This window comes from Echiichthys vipera (assembly GCF_963691815.1).
Source record: "Echiichthys vipera genome assembly, chromosome: 12".
In the NCBI taxonomy this organism is placed as follows: Eukaryota; Metazoa; Chordata; class Actinopteri; order Perciformes; family Trachinidae; genus Echiichthys; species Echiichthys vipera.
In genome coordinates, this window is record NC_139837.1 from 29397255 (window position 1) to 29413811 (window position 16557).

Consider the following 16557-nt stretch of genomic DNA (forward strand, 5'->3'; position numbering starts at 1 on the left):
ACCCTTTAAAGTTTATATCAAAAGCCAGTATATACCAAAAGCTTAAGAACTCTCATCCACCTGACTCAAGCTGTCCCTGCTAAGGAATCCCGAAAGACTCTTTATATTGCTTAAAGTTGAAGATTTAGTTATCCAGAATAACCATTAAAACTCTGGAAGCTGAACATCCTGTTGCCAAGGTAACTGTAGGCTATCCACCGGGCCGGATCCATTTTTCTTTTGCCTGCACGCATTGTGTCATTACGTCAGAGCTGCTCTTCCTGTAAAACAGTAGAGTGAAAATTCAAACCATAGTGCAAATTCCTACCGTCTTTACCGTTTATGCCGTACACCCCACACTGCACCCCAAAATATCAGTTATCGGTCTCATCAACTGCTAATAATCGTTATCGGCCCTGAAAAAAATAACATTGGAAGACCCCTATTAAAAACACATAAATCAAGATACACAGTATCAGGATCTAGCTAGGATCTGGTGGACCATTTTGTCCCTGACCCCAAACCTACGACATGCCGCATTCACAGAGAGAGCGCTCAACTCGCTCACCCGCTGAGAGCTAGCACCATTGAACACAGTGTCCATTATCTTTACCATTTCTGGCAGGAGGTCAGCTGGGCTGTCCTATATCAGACCCTTTAAATACACCAGTACAAGATGGCGGCCGTAGGGGATGCAGCAGCCCCTCTCTGTCCCGATAACACAGTGTTTTCTTCTAACTCTTTTGACTTTTCTTTGTGTTTTTCTATAACTGAACTCAAGTACAGCAGTCGGTTCTTAATGGACATTGGCAGAAAGGTTAACAGACACCAGCCGCAAGAACTCAATTACTTTGCTGGCCGGTCGTGCTTCAAAACCACTACCATTATACCTGTGCTAAAGAAGCCCTCTCCACCCACTTTCAATGACTATCGCCCCATTACACTGACACCATCATAAAGAAGTGCTTTGAAAGGTTAGTCATGGCTCACATTAAATCCACCCTCCACTCCACCCAGGACCCTTACCAGTATGCATACCAAGGTAAAGGATCCACCAAGGATTACCTTATTAACACTCGACTCTATTGCTCCTTTAAAAAAGAAGTTACTGAAACAGAGGAAGTTAGCTCCATGGTATAACGCACAAACCCGTGAATTAAAACTCAGTATCGTGAAAACTGGAAAGTAGATGGTGTTCCACTAAACTGGAAGAATCTCGCTTAGTTTGGCAAGAAAGTCTTAAAACGTATAGGATCTGTATCTGTAATGCCAGAGCAACCTATTACTCATCTTTAATAGAGGAGAATAAGAACAACCCTAGATTTATTTTCAGCACTGTAGCCAGGCTGACAGAGAGCCACAGCACTATTGAGCCTTGTATTCCTATAACCCTCAGTAGTAACAACCTCATGACCTTCTTTAATGATAAAATTATAACTATTAGAGACAAAATCAACTCGTCCGGCACAAACTCTTCTTAAAAATCAGGAACCGTAGAAACAACTGTACGACCTGATGTATACTTGAACTGCTTTTCTACAACTGACCTTAACAAATTAACCTCTACTATTTCAGCATCTTCTACTTGTCTCCTACGATACGCCCACACGATCGAAATTAACCTGTTTTTTCATTCTTAAAAAGTTTTCCATCCACACAGCCTCAGCTCAGGAAATATCTGTGTCCACACGAAACCAGTAAAACCAGCTAAAACGCTGTACTACACATGCCAGGCCTGGATGTGGCGCTGTAACTGCCACAGAAATACACCAACATTGGAGAAGAAGAAACCGGGAGACGCTCTTGTGTCTAATCATAATAGAAACAGCGGAGACTTTCTTGCCATATCTGGCAACTTCCCACATCCTCATCCATCCAAGAGAAAAATCTAGCGACTGTTTCTGGTGTTAGTGGAAACTTTTGTGGTGTTTTGGAACCTGATGCACAAATCACTCTGTAGTTAGTGTCCACAACGAGCAGCTGGTGCTGCTGTGAGCCCCTTCCCCGTCCCAACGCACTTACAGGCAGTCACTGTCTCGCTTCTTTTCCCACCTTCTTGGCAACTTTATTTATAAATAGCTACCAGTGACCAATTTGGCGACTTATTCAAAACCATTAGGGAAAAGGGAGAAATATCTGGTCGGCCTAATTCATTCCCATGCATGTGGCTCAGAGTACAGTTCAGTATACAGTAGGGATGGGCACGATTATTCGATTACCCGAATACCCCTGTTGTTGACGTCACTATTTGGCTAACAGTTCACTATTCGTGCTGCGTAGGCTATAATAGAGTGAGGCCTCTATATCTCATACAAGGGAAAAACTCCTTTACATTGTTTGAATACATTCTCTACACAGCGGTGAGGCGCTGCTGTTTTCTTTTCCGACATGTTTTAAATTAGCCCTCAATGTTGGCGCTCTGTCATAACACATTTTCTCCACCCTTGTTGCCGTTGTTTGCCATGACAGTGGCTTATACTGAGACTTGATGAAAGTAATCCGCTCGCCAAAGCCTTCGCCTTCCACAAAACTTGACGGCAGCAAAAAACAGGAGGTTAATTCATGGCCGCAGAGGCAGACAGTGTCCTCTCTCTCAACTCCTCGCACCGACGGCTTTGTTGCTTCTCTCCGCTTGCTCCCCGCAACACTCTTGAAAGAACCGATGCATAACTGGAAACACCGAGCCCATCCAAGTATTCAGTGGGAAGATGTGAGATACAGTATAATAACCGCTAAACGGAGAAGGAGGAAAAGAGAGGGGAAGAGAGAGAGCTTGAGGTGCTTGTATCTGCAGGTGACTCATATCAACAGGAACCTGTCTTACATTTAGATTTGGTCATTAAAGGCAAAATGACTTGCTTTAAAGAATTGTGTTAGTTTAATAAAAGTAATATTAAGAATATGAATATATAATTACAATGACCCTATTTAGTGACCATGTCATGACTTTGCTGTGAGCCGCGCAAGTAAAAAAAAAGTTTTTATTTTGTTTTTGTCTTGTTTGTTTACTAAGAGTTATCGTGTACTCGTTCGCCAGTTAATGCAAGTATTCAAATATTAAAATCACTGTTAACGCCCATCCGTAGTATACAGTCTATGAGTCCATCTGTCTCCTCTCAGACAGCAGCACAGTTGTTGTTATGTGGATAGTGGTCCAAGGCGGTCCGAGGTGGGGGCGATGACAGCATCGTGTAACAAAGTATGAGGTTTCGCCATCCAGGTGACAAATCTTCCTACTCTCAGACCCGGTTCCAAAAGAAACCATTTTCAGGCTCCGATTACACCGGATGCGTGTGGATGGTCGGCCAAAACGATACTTAAGTTGTGAGGTTACAGCAAAATGCGTCTCTTTGTAGCGACTTAAAGAAGTGTTGATTAATATGTCTTTATCAGCAGGTTATGTACCACAGTCTTTAAAAGTAGTTGTAATTAAACCTCTTCTTAAAAAGCCCATTCTTGCTCCAGAGGTTCTAGCCAACTATAGAGATATATCTAACCTTTCTTTACACTCTAAGATCATCGAGAAATTAGTTGCCAATCAGCTGTGTTACATTTTACATAATAATGAGTTTTTTGAGTACATTTAGTCAGGATTTTGAATGACTCAGAGCACTGAGACAGCACCGGTAAAAAAAAAATACTAATGACCTAATAGCTTCAGACAAAGGTCTTGTCTCAATACTTTTTTTACTACATCTTAGTGCTGCCTTCGGCACTATTGACCATCACATCCTGATACAGAGACTGGAGCATCTAATTGCCATAAAAGGAACCACATTAAGCTGGTTTAATTCTTAATCAGATCGATCTCAGGCTGTACATGTTTGCCTATGAATATTCTCATTTGTCTAGGTTATCGTTATCCCCAAAGAAATTTAAGTCAAAGCAACTGGACTACTGGGTTGTAACGACAGTCGTTGGAGTCACAGGAGGCCATTTGTGAACAATTGTTCTTTTAAGTTAGATTGTTGAATCTCCTGAAGGGATGAAAGGGCTGCATTGTAAATTGGAGATAAGTGGTGTCTCCGACCTCCTCTGTTTAGTGATGGTTTCTCTACTTTTACATAGATGGCTTTTTTTACTCCTCTTTCAAACCATCTGTCCTCTCTGTCCAGGTGCTGGACATTGTTTTCATCAAAGGAGTGGGCTTTCTCCTTGAGATGTAAGTGGACAGCACAGTCCAGGTCTGAGGAAATAGGGATGCAGTGTTTGTTGAAGATACCCCAGCCACATACAGAATGACTATGTTGTTTCTCTTGTTTCATATTTCTTTTTCAACAACTTTGGTTTTCTTTCTGGAAGTAGATGCCGTTTTTACAAAGGTCCAGCTAGGATAACCACAAGTTGTGAGGGCGCCTCTCAGCTGCTTGCCTTCTTCCCCTTGGGCCTGTGAGCTGGTGGGTACGTTATCAGCTCTGTGTTGCAAGGTTTTGATAACTTCAAGCTTATGTTCCAGGGGGTGGTGGGAGTCAAACAGTAGATATTGATCTGTGTAAGACGGTTTTCTGTGTACCCCAATGTGGAGGCTCCTGTCATTCTCCATATGGACGTCACAGTCAAAGAAAGGCAAACTATTGTCCTACTTCTACTCTGGTAGAAGTTTATATGCTTGGTAAAAGTTTGCACCTCTTTGGATTTGGATTTCTAACCCATATTTCCTCCACATATCTGAACCAATGCCCCTACCTCCTCCATGTAAAGGTACCACAATAGGTGACACTGGTGGTCTGTAAAATTTGCTATAAAACTGGAAATATGTGGTGTTCAGGCATAAATCCAGAAGTTGGCCAATGTGGTCTGGTTTGAGATTTGCAACTCCTTATTATCAGGCTGCTCCAATAAGTCTGTTAAGAGTCTCGATTTGGTCCAAAATGCTGCAGCTTGTGTACTGATTAAAACAAACCAAAGAGAACATATTTCTCCTGTATTAGCTTCTCTGCATTGGCTACTTGTAAAATCTACAAAGCTGTTATTGGTCAGGCTCTGTCGTATCTTAAAGATCTCATAGTACTGTATTACTCGACTAGATCGCTGCGCTCTGAGAATGCAGGGCTACTTGTCGTTCCTAGAGTCTCCAAAAGTTGAATGAAAGGCAAGCTCCTCCATCTCCCAAGTGTTGTTCTGGAGGCAGACACCGTCCTCATATTTAAAAGTAAACTTAAAACTTTAATCTTTGATAAAGCTTATAGATAGGGCTTACTAGCCCTTAGTTATGCTGCTATAGTTCTAGTCTGCTGGGGGATTATACTCTATCTGTATCATTGTCATATTCTCTCTCTCTCTCTCTCTCATTCTCACACACACACACACAGAGAGCAGAGCAGAGGAGAGACAGGTGAAGTGAACATAATGTTGTCGGTACTGGTTAACAGGCTCGGTAGTGAATCACAAGACTGCCGATAGATTGTTTTAGAAGAAGTTAATAACAGGTAGCATCTGTAACAGTGTTGTCTTTTCTTCATAAATACGTGCTGTGGAGCTCATTTATTTTCTTTTTTTATCATGTTGTTGTTTGCCAATTACATTTTGCTTTTGTTGCTTTATACAGTGACATACAGTCTGTCAAAATAAAATGAACATAGCCTAAATTAAAGAATCAATAAGATTTTTTGGAGGAAAATATATTGTTTAGATTAATCCCCAGAGCAATTTCAGTCAAAAGCAACTGGACTAGATAACGATGACCTGGACATGAACATTCACATTTAGATTAATCGATTAAAGTCAATAGATTAATCAATAGAAAATTTGATTAGTGGCAGCCCTAAAGAGAAAATATATTTTGTAGATTTTAATAAAGGGATCCTTTTATTTATCATATGTCTTCAATGTCATTTTGTACTTGTTTATGCACAACCAGCAGAGAGGGCTCCTTCCCCGGCATGATAGTCGGTTTATCCACAGTTCCGGAGAAAGAGTGCAACAAATAATGCTGATACAATTCGGTTTATGAGGTGGTAAAAATTGTTTGTCTCTTGAGGTGTTATTGAGTGGCTATTGAGTGTATGTGAAGTGCGGTCAGTGGAGCGAAGTTAGGATGAGGAGAGGCAGTTTTCAAGCTTTGGAGCCAAACGATCAGATACAAACAGTAATAAACAACACACCTCACAGGACAAACAGACAAGGAGTGTGTACCGTGTGCTACCATCTTGGGATTAAAAAAAAAAGTCAAGTGTCAAGACACCAGTCACTGTCTTACCCTCTGTCATGCAGAAGACTCTGAGGAAGGCTAGGAGCTGGGCTGAAATGGGGGGTTCATTACAGTGCAGTGCAAAGATACAGGACCTGAAAACAAAAAATACAAACCAACATATTAGTAACTCAGTAAGCATCCAAGAATCCTAATGCAAAAGAAAATATATGCATTGTTTTCCTATAAAATATGTCTAATTGTGTAATAAGAGACTCCTCATATAACACAATAAGTCTGTAACAAGCATTCTGACATTCTGAATTGACAGCAGCACAAAACTGCAGGCAAACCTTGAAGGAATAGTTCAACATTTTTGGGAAATGGGCGTACTTGCTTTCTTCTTGAGAGTTAGATAAGAAGATTGACATCAATCACCTCTGTGTTTAGTACAGAGCTGGAGTCAGGACGTGCTTAGCCTAGCTTAGCATAAAGACTGGGCACAGTGGGAAACAGCTAACCTGGCTCGGTTCAGCTCTCAGAAAGACAGCAAATAAGCACATTCTCAAAAAGGAAATGTTCTGTGTTGGATGAAGATATGAAAAACAACTATACACTTAAAGGTTTAATATGGAGAATGAGCAGAACACCACCATCTAGTGTCTCAAGATCGTAGTCGCAACAACAAAAAGTAAGCAGTCGGGTTGCCAGGTTAGTTGCAGAGTGTGTCAAGTGATCAGCCTGCTCCATATCAAGTGATAAATCATTCAGGGTAACCACTCATTTGGACTAATCTATTAATTTACAACAGTATTTAACGTTAGCCAGTCTTCAACTGAAAGTCTTTATTTGAGTGGTGTGTAATCAGTTAGCTAGCTCTCAGATCAAAATGATGTCTTGTAGCTTAACAACAGACAACCCTGGCAACCAGCAATGCCCAACGCTATTGGCTGGTACAATATATCAGAATGTAACAGAAAGTCATTGTCAAACCTGTTAAAAAATTTTTTAAATATCAATTCAGACTAAATATGTTTTTATGGAAAAGCAATAGTTTCATTCTGTACCCCTCAAAACACCCCTTGGGTGTAATATTAAGAACACCACCTCTGCCTGCACATCCACTGATTCTATCATATCAAGTATTTCTTGTGTCTCTAAAAATAATATTAATCTTGCTGTTTGAAGTATTTCTCAGGTTTGTGAAAATCATCAGTGTGACAGAATATATATGAAACAAGTGTCAGCCAGGACTCAGCAAAATCCATCCCCATCATAACATTACGCACTAAGGAAATTTGGAAGAGGACAATATTTTCCCCGTAATTCAGCAAAGTGATCGATGTGGTGATCGCTAGCACAGGGTCGACATTATTACACTGCAAAGAGACATTAGAGCTGCCTCCCAACTCCTATTAAATTACCCTCTGTCCACTGCTCCAGCAATACTGCATCAAGCTCAGGAAAGGGAACTCTTCCTACAATGACCCTATTTGTAGACTGAGCAAGAAGAGCGAATTACAAATTTGCACATGAATAGCCAGATGTGCTCAGTTACAGTGGTATGCAAAAGTTTGGGCACCCCTTAGGAAAATCATTACATCCGTTTGTCACTTCATGTCAACTTCATTTTAACATATGTTATACCTCATGGAAACAGAAACATCTCAGTAGTGAAACCATTTTTATTGGTCCAACAGAATATTTTTTATGTGCATAAATTTGGACACCCCAAAGAAATAATTCCATTAATATTTAGTCGAGCCTCCTTTTGCTGCTAGAACAGCCTGTAGACGCCTCCTATAGCCACAGACAAGTCCCTGAAGTCTGGCAGGTGGTATTTTGGCCCATTCCTCCTTACAAAAGGCCTCCAGTTCAGTCAGGTTTCTTGGCTTCCGTGCGTACACAGCCTGCTTTAAATCAATTCATACATTTTCAATGATATTAAGGTCTGGGGACTGGGATGGCCATTCCAGAAGATTGTACTTGTGCTTCTGCATGAATTCCTTGGTGGATTTTGAACAGTGCTTAGGATCATTGTCCTGCTGAAAAATCCAACCCGGCGTAGCTTTCAATTCAATTCAATTCAATTCAATTCAAAAAACTTTATTTGTCCCCAGGGGGCAATTCAGGGCACACAGAGCAGCAAATAACGACAGTGCAATTATACAAAAACATTTTAACCTAACACAAGAATAAAGTGTAAAAGAAGAGTTAGTGTCAGGATGTTAGTGTGTTAGTACAGGTTAGAATAACTGTCAGGATGTTAGTGTGTTAGTACAGGTTAGATACAGAGAACATCGTCGGCGTGAGATGTAGAAAGACATGTGTGTATCAGATGTAAGCAGACATGTGAGCGGGTGTGTATGATGTAAACAATGTAAACATGCAGTAGACTGTTGAAACAGGTATAAACAGAACTGTAGTGCAGAGAAGATATAAGTGGACAGTGATCGGATTCAGATGAGGTCAGACATGATACATGTGTGTAATGAGCAGACGTAACAGAACTATAGTGCAGTAATAGAGTATAAATATAATATATAACTATAAGCTAGATAATAAAGTGATAGTGGTGCTGCATGGCAGGAAAACAGCAGTCTGAGTATATGCTAGCTCTGTGTAACAGATGAATACTGAAAAATAAAGTGACCATAGTGCTGTGATGGATACAATATAAGACCTGATAGACACAATAAAGTGGAGTAGTGCATTAATACCATAAATTAACATAACTAACAGAATCAAGTGGACCAGTAAGAACATAGTAGCAGAATAAGTCCGGTGTGAACATAATAACAGAGTAAATAAGTAAGTGGAGTAGTGCAACAGACCGGAGTAACATTATAAACGAAGTAAATAAGTGGCGTAGTGCAAGAGACCGGAGTAACATTATAAACAGAATAAATAAGTGGCGTAGTGCAACAGTCCAGTAACATTATAAACCGAGTGAACAGAATAAGTGGAATTGTGCATCAAACCAGTAGTTCACAGCTTTGAGGACAGGAGTGGAGGTAGATAGCCAGTTCACGTGTCCGGTGAGTGTCCAGGGGGGGTGGTGTCCAGGGGGTGAAGGTGTCCAGGGAAGGTGTCAGGGGTGGGAAGGGGGGGTGATGGTGATGGTGTCCAGGGAGGATGTCTGGAGAGGGGAGGAGGAGGGGTGAAGGGAGGGGTGTCCGGGGGGGAGAGGGGGGTGCGGTGTCCAGGGAGGGTGTCTGGAGTGGGGGGGGGGGGGGGTGAAGTGTCCAGGGGAGGGTGTCAAGAGTGGGGAGGGGGATGGTCAGAGGGGTCGGGAGTTGAGGAGCTGGACAGCCCTGGGGATGAAGGTTGCTCTTCTCCTCTGTGTCCTGCAGCAGGGACAGCGAAGACGGCGTCCTGAGGGGAGGCACTCAAACGCTGAGAAGAGAGCGTGAGAGGGGTCCTGCATGATCCGACCAGCTAACCTGAGTGTCTGCTGCTCGTGGATGGTCGACAAAGTTCTAACAGGAAGTCCAATGATCTTAGAGCAGACCGTGGCGACGCTCTGCAGGCGGTTTCTGTTCTGGAGGCTGGTGGAGTAGAACCAGCATGTGATGGAGAACGTGATGATGCTCTCGATGAAGGAGTAGTAAAAGGTCAGAAGGATGTTCTTGCTGACTCCAAAGGAATTGAGCTTCCTAAGGAGGTATTTCCGCTGCTGACATTTTCTGAGAATCTCCTCTGTGTTGGAGGAGAATTTCAGCAGGCTGTCGAAGATGGTGCCCAGGTACCTGTACTCCTCAACTGCTTCAACAGGCTTCCTGTGGATCACGGTGTTTGCTGATGCAGCCAGTTCCCTCTGCTTGTTGGAGAAGGTCACCACCATGTCTTTGGTTTTGTTGACATTCAGTTCCAGGCAGGAGCTGTCACACCACTCCACAAACTCCTGAAGAGCTGGTCCGTGGTGCAGAGATGGGCCTGACAGCAGGGACAGGAGGACGGTGTCGTCAGCGTACTTCACTAGATGACAGTTAGGCTGTGTGGTTCTGCAGTCATCGGTGTAGAGGATTAAGAGCAGAGGTGAGAGCACACAGCCCTGAGGGGAGCCGGTTGAGGTGTGTTGGAGGTCGGAGAAGGTGCTGTTGACCAGGACTCTCTGTGAACGGTTGGTCAGGAAGTCCAGTATCCACAGGATTAGCAGTTGGTCCAGATGAAAGAGGGCTGAGAGTTTGTCAGCCAGGATGTGGGGCTGCATGGTGTTAAATGCAGAGGAGAAGTCTGCAAACAGGAGTCTGGCTGCTGTGTTGGGGCGCTCCAGGTGTTTGTGAACAGTGTCTATTATGAATGTTTTTGCATCATCGACGCCCCTGCCAGCTCGATAAGCGAATTGGAGCGGGTCCATCTGGGAGTGGGTTTCCCTGATGATGCGTTGTTTTATGATCCTCTCCATGGCCTTCATCACAAGGTGAGGGCCACCGGCCGTAGGTCATTCAGACATTTAACGGCGCTCTTCTTGGGGATGGGGATGGGGCTTTAACTTTGTCTTGAACATTCTTGTCAAGAATCTGCTGATACTGAGAGGAATTCACGTGGCCCTCAACTTTAACAAGGTTTCCAGTCCCTGTGCTAGCCACACAGCCCCATAACAGGATGGACCCTCCGCCAAATTTCACAGTAGGCAAGTTCTTCTCATGGAATGCAGTGTTTTTTTCGCCATGCATATCTCCTCCTGTTCTGACCAAATAACTCCATCTTAGTCTCATCTGACCACAATATTTTTTTTCCAAAATGCTTCTGGCTTGTCCAGATGTGCTTTAGCATAACCCATGCGAATCTTCTTGTGACGAACACTCAGGAAAGGCTTTTTGCGCATCACCCTTCCAATGAGCTTTTCCTGGTGCAAAGTACGCTGGATTGTGGAACGATGAACAACTACACCATCAGTAGCCAGGTGTTCTTGTAGTTCTCTGGAGGTGGTCTGTGGCTTGTCTGTGACCATTCTAACCATCCTTCGCCTGTGCCTTTCATGTATTTTTCTTGGCCTACCACATCTTTCCTTCACAAGGACTGTTCCTGTGGCCTTCCATTTCTGCACAACATTTCTGACTGTGGAGACAAACAGTCCAAACCTTCTTGATAATTTCTTGTACCCTTCTCCTAATTCATGATAATGAATTATCTTAGTTTTTAGGTCTGTGGAGAGTTGTTTAGATGCCCCCATGTTGCCACACTCTAAGAAAGAACCTAGGACAAGCACAGCCAGCAATTACTTCTGTTAAATAGCCTTATTTATGATTGGTTCCACCTGTCTTTGTAATTGAAGGTCTCATCAGCTAATCCAAGCAATTTTGTGCTGCAACCTGTCAGCTATGAATCTCTACAGGTCTTGAGATGAATGTGATTAAAAGGGTGCCCAAACTTTTGCACATGCCATTTTTTATATTTTATTTTATCATAATAAAACTATGTAGTGCTACTTTAAGAATTTTGGTCTGGAAAATACTGAAATGTCAACATCTCTGTAGGAAATCAAATCTTGTTGCTGTGATCTTCTCTTATAAAGTTAGAACAAATTATCATGGAGTCTTAGAGGGGTGCCCAAACTTTTGCATACCACTGTAATTCCACTTATCAGACAGAAATGAAGTAGACGCAAAAGGCGTGATTTCAAAATTGTAAAGAGTCTGATGATAGGCTCGCACAGAATCTGGTTTAGAAAGTTATCTACAAGCATATCTGTCAGTTTAATAGAGCGCCGCGGCAAAAACAGGGTTTGTTTCATTTAATTTCCACTGTTGAGATTTAGACTGTCATAAATAAGAGATTTAAAGCTTCTGATTAAAAATGCAGAGCAGAGAACGCTGCATACAATTAAGGGGCTAATGATAAAATGATTAAGCTTCTTTGTGATGAAAGTGTTGGGGTGGATGGTAAATAGATACTTGGTCGGGAAGGGGAGAAAAAAACCTGCTGCAACATTTATTTGTGTTTCAATTACACCAAAGGGGGCCTAATTGATTTAAACATCTACTGTTGGAAGACAAAAGTGCACCATGACTATTTCAAAGGTGCATGGAGTTGGTCATGTGCCTAGAGCTCTCCTTGACCCATATTTAAAGCTTTAAAGTAAAACGCTTTAAGAAGAGTTTGCAGACTCATCTACAAATAGAGCGTCTGCTCTCAAGTGACTGAGTAGAAAGAAAAACAGGAGTTGGACGTACGCTGGGATGCCTGCTCGTGCAAGCACTTCTGCCTTCATGGCGTAGAGTCGTTCGCTCTTACTGACGCCCAGCTTGATCTTCACTCGGTCGTGGGCGTTGTCTTGGAAGAAGAAGCCGTTGTGGATGACAAACTCAGCATTGGATCTCGTACCATAAAATATATAGATCTACAAGAAGAGTAAGTCATCAGCATCAACACCGTTATCATCTTTTAAGAAAGATACAACTGATACACAGTATTTTAACTCTTTGAACCATAAACTGCCTTCACTCGGATCTCATTCATTTTATTTACAGGCTTACACTGCAGCTACGTGTGTCAGCTAAGTGTACTATTGTTATTTTCACAAAACAATTGGCTACTCAAAATGCAGCACTTAACATGTTGTGGGACATGTTCAATCAAGCGTTTTAGTTTGTATTAAGAGTATTTAAAGGCTCAGTAGGCAGTTTATTTTTTAACAGTATTAGTCAAAAACCTTCCATAATAACTTTGGGGATAATGTAAATGAAGTGATGTGAGAGAAGATCAGACCTCTGCGTCTCTCCTAGGCTCTGTGCCCTCAGCCTGCAAAGAATCTACCCTGTGATGGAAGACTTTGACCAATCACTGAACAGCTGAGAGAGCGAGCCCTGTGACTGGCTGTTCTACTAAAGCAGATGTTCAGGTCTCTTCGGTGGAAACCCATTCTGCAGCAATGGCGGATGACCGGACGGGAAAGAATGCGGTTTCACGGTTGGAAACAGCCGCGTTCAGTGCAAAACAATCTAAGACGATGAAGACGAATTAGTCAAAATGCGAGTCTAAAAGAGAGTCTGACAACAAACGCAATAATAAAACGTGTATCAATATTAGCGTTGCGTTTCGAAGATGGAGAGAAGTTGGGGTAACATTGGTTTTAACTTGGACTCGGAGCTCGCTGTTATTTTCTTGGACAGGTAAACTGCTAAATTACTCCAGTTGCTGTGATGTGGGTTAGGTTGTATGGCCTGAGTTACCATGGAAAACGCCTGGTCACAGCGGCTAACCATAACGCATTGTCCGAGGTTGCTAATACTTTAGCCTCCTGCTAACCATAGCCAAAGGCATACGGCTGCTGCTAATACAAGCTCAGGTTTATATTGCTACGTCCTGAATCAAACAATTCCACCTCAAACGTCTTCACATACCTACAAGTTCGACAAGAGGGACAGTAAATTCCCTTCTATCATTTTGACAATCACAATAATGATCTGGACGACGTAAGCACACGGATACATGTGAGCAAAGTTAGATCTCCATTTCAGTCACCCCGGCCGTCTAATGAACTCATTCAGCACTGTTATATAAATAAGATTTACTATCATTTGTGTTAAAAAAAAAGGATTTTATTACCTGTGACTCAGACATTATGGAGGATAACGTAAAAAACAAAGCTTTGGCGAGTTGGCGATTGCCTCAGACAGGGACTGTCGGGTGCGTGTATGAAGTCTGTGCATCTGAACACACTGTGTGGAGCAGACAGTGACTGTGCGGTGAACGGGTGCGAGCACAGCCCTTTCGGTCAGTGAGGCCCCCCCGCCTCACAGTGGCCTGGGGGGAGGGCATGCACACTCTACCGTTGTGAGTACTCAAGGCAACACTGCGGCTAACACAAGCACTATGCAAAGACACTTGCAGCAGCACCACAGCTCTCTGCTCAATTCAAAATTAAGAAAATACTGAAAGTTAAAAATAGTGTTGAAAAATCTCATCTCGTGGACTCGATATCGTGTCGTGAGCTGAGGGTCTCCTCACAGCCCTACTGATTTATCACGTCACTCCATAACGCGGTCAGACTTGTGATGCACAATTTGAAAATAAAATGATCTAAATGAATTGAACAGAACCAGAGGTATCATCTTCAACATGTACTCTACAGCAGAGATGAGCAGATGGCTACAGAGGTCTGATGAGATCACTTCTTTCTAACTCCACACTCCCAGATTTCTCTTCAGCCCTAACCTATGCTGACTCAAGTGACATCTCTTTGAAGATATTTATCGGACTTCACATACAGTAGCTTTCTCTGCAGTCACTTTTGTTCACAAATGCAGTAGTACTCCCCAAAACCTGAAGCCACACACATGCACGTCAGTAACCTGAAAAGGGCCTTACCCCAGTTAAGGGAATAATCTGATTAGTTCCCCTCGTATCCATGAGAGGGGGTTGAATGGGAAAATGACAGAGTAACTCTTCCTCCGGTACAGTTGGTGGCGCTCCACCAACATACAGCTGCTCTGAATACAGCTTTTTTCCCCCGTTCACCTTTATCAAAATCATAAGTGGGGGAAAAATGGCCGACTTTTGGACAGAATTACGACAGAAACGGGTCTTCTTGGTAGTGATGTTACTTTCCGTTGTGAAGTCCTTCCCTGGTTTAAAGGTCGCTCTATTGTTGCTGTTTTTTTCATGATTTTCGCGCCGTTGCTTCCTGCTATATTCTATTTCTGGTTCAGAAACCACTGCCGCAGAGTGGGGAGGGGGAGTTATAATCCCAGGAGCATGTGCAGACGGTAAATCCGATATTACTCTGGGTAAGATGTTTACATGCATGAATACCCCGGTTACTAAAGGAGTTATCTAGGTCTTTTAACCGGGGTATGAGAACTGATTTTACTCGGGGTCCGTTGTTTACATGGTGAGAGAAGGGAGTATGCCCTTAACCCAAAAATAACCAGGTTTAAACTGCATGTAAACGCACTGACTGAGATGGAAGGATTAACCCTAACCCTGACCCTCAATTTCCTAGAAACTCTACAGGAAAGATCTACAAATAAAAGGAAAATAGAGAAACTTCATTTTGGGGTCAAGGACTCTGAGTCATGTCCACAATTCTAGCTACAGTTATGGTTCCAGCTATATTAGGACCATAATCATGGGACATTGTAAACTTCCTGCCAAACTATAACAGCAAAATATAACATAATGCAAAAGGTTGCTGCAGACGACTATGTAAACTATGTAAATCTGTCAAATAAGACATTCATTGTAAAATAAAGGAATAAATGAATCTCCCATTAAAGCATAAACAGCCCTCTGTCCTCTGTAGTGTGTCCTTGGAGAGAAGGGATAAGAACAGAAACAGGATCACCTCAATGTCTCGCTGAATCATATCTTATTCATTCCTGTTGTTTCTCTCACCTCCCTACCTTTTAACACCTGACAGTAATGATCATAATAAAGTGTGAGCAGGAATAGTGTTTTCACCTGTTCGTTCTCCTTGTAGTCCTGCAGTGCCACACATTCACAGCGATCGTCCTCCAGGTTGTAGCCGGTTGTGATCTACAGATCAACAACACATTTTATTGATTCAACCTTTACCAGCACTCAACAAATACATCTGTACATGTTAATCAAAACAACAATATGTACGCAAGTGTGTGTGTGTGTGTGTGTGTGTGTGTGTGTGTGTGTGTGTGTGTGTGAGATAAAGACTTTACCAGTCCATTTGTGTGGTTACACATGTCCCAGAGGGGGATGAGGGCCAGAGTGATCCGGCTGCCGTCCTCAGTAGGGATCTGGTTCTGGCGGGTCATCACGGAGGACACTGCCCACCTGTCACATACCATCAGCCAATTAATTTACTCCACTGACATGCTAGACTACAGTAGCTTCATAAAGGACAAGGAAGTTCATCCACTCCAACACTGGTATTGCCAAACAGAGAGAAGCCTTGCATCAGATGAGGATGGAGAGAGTAGGAAGCAGGATTGAGAAAAGGATGAAAAGGCGAGTGGAGGGCCAACAGAGCAGCAAAGGAGGAAAAGAAGAGGAAGGATGATAGACAAAGAGGAAGAGAGGAGGAGTGGTTGAAGGCATTATTCCTCATGAGCCGAATTTCTCCCCTTAATCAGTGTACATGAACTGAATTTAATAGAGAACTATTGGTTATTAATACTGTACTTGGGTGTTGTGTTTTATAGTATTGGCCATTATCTCCATCAGTTATGGTAACATTGCACCCATTCAGTGCGTTTCCATGCACATTAGTAACCAAAAATGGCCTTTCCCCGGTTAAGGGAATAATGGGATTATTGAGGTTCCCCTCGTATCCATGAAAGGGGTTGAATGGGAAAATGACGGAGTAACTCTTCCTCCGGTACAGTAAGTGCGACCAACCGACAGCTGCTCTGACTACAGCTTTATTTTCACCTTCACCTTTGTCAAAATCACAAGCTGGGGGGGAAATGGACGACTTTTGGACAGAATTACGAAAGTAACGGGTCGTCTTGGTAGTGATGTTTCTT

At 42.6% G+C, this 16557-nt stretch overlaps 1 protein-coding gene across 3 annotated transcripts in view; it reads right to left on the minus strand.

Moving 5' to 3' along the window:
- Positions 1 to 16557, minus strand: part of setd3 (SET domain containing 3, actin histidine methyltransferase) — a 73744-nt gene that overhangs the window by 12735 nt on the left and 44452 nt on the right. For all 3 annotated transcript variants that reach the window (XM_083924080.1, XM_083924078.1, XM_083924079.1), the window contains exons 8-11: positions 15751 to 15865; positions 15518 to 15592; positions 12289 to 12455; positions 6179 to 6264 (exon numbers count right to left, since the gene is read on the minus strand). In XM_083924080.1, the coding sequence (XP_083780206.1) occupies positions 6179 to 6264; positions 12289 to 12455; positions 15518 to 15592; positions 15751 to 15865 (443 nt within the window). The remainder of the gene's footprint in view (positions 1 to 6178; positions 6265 to 12288; positions 12456 to 15517; positions 15593 to 15750; positions 15866 to 16557) is intronic.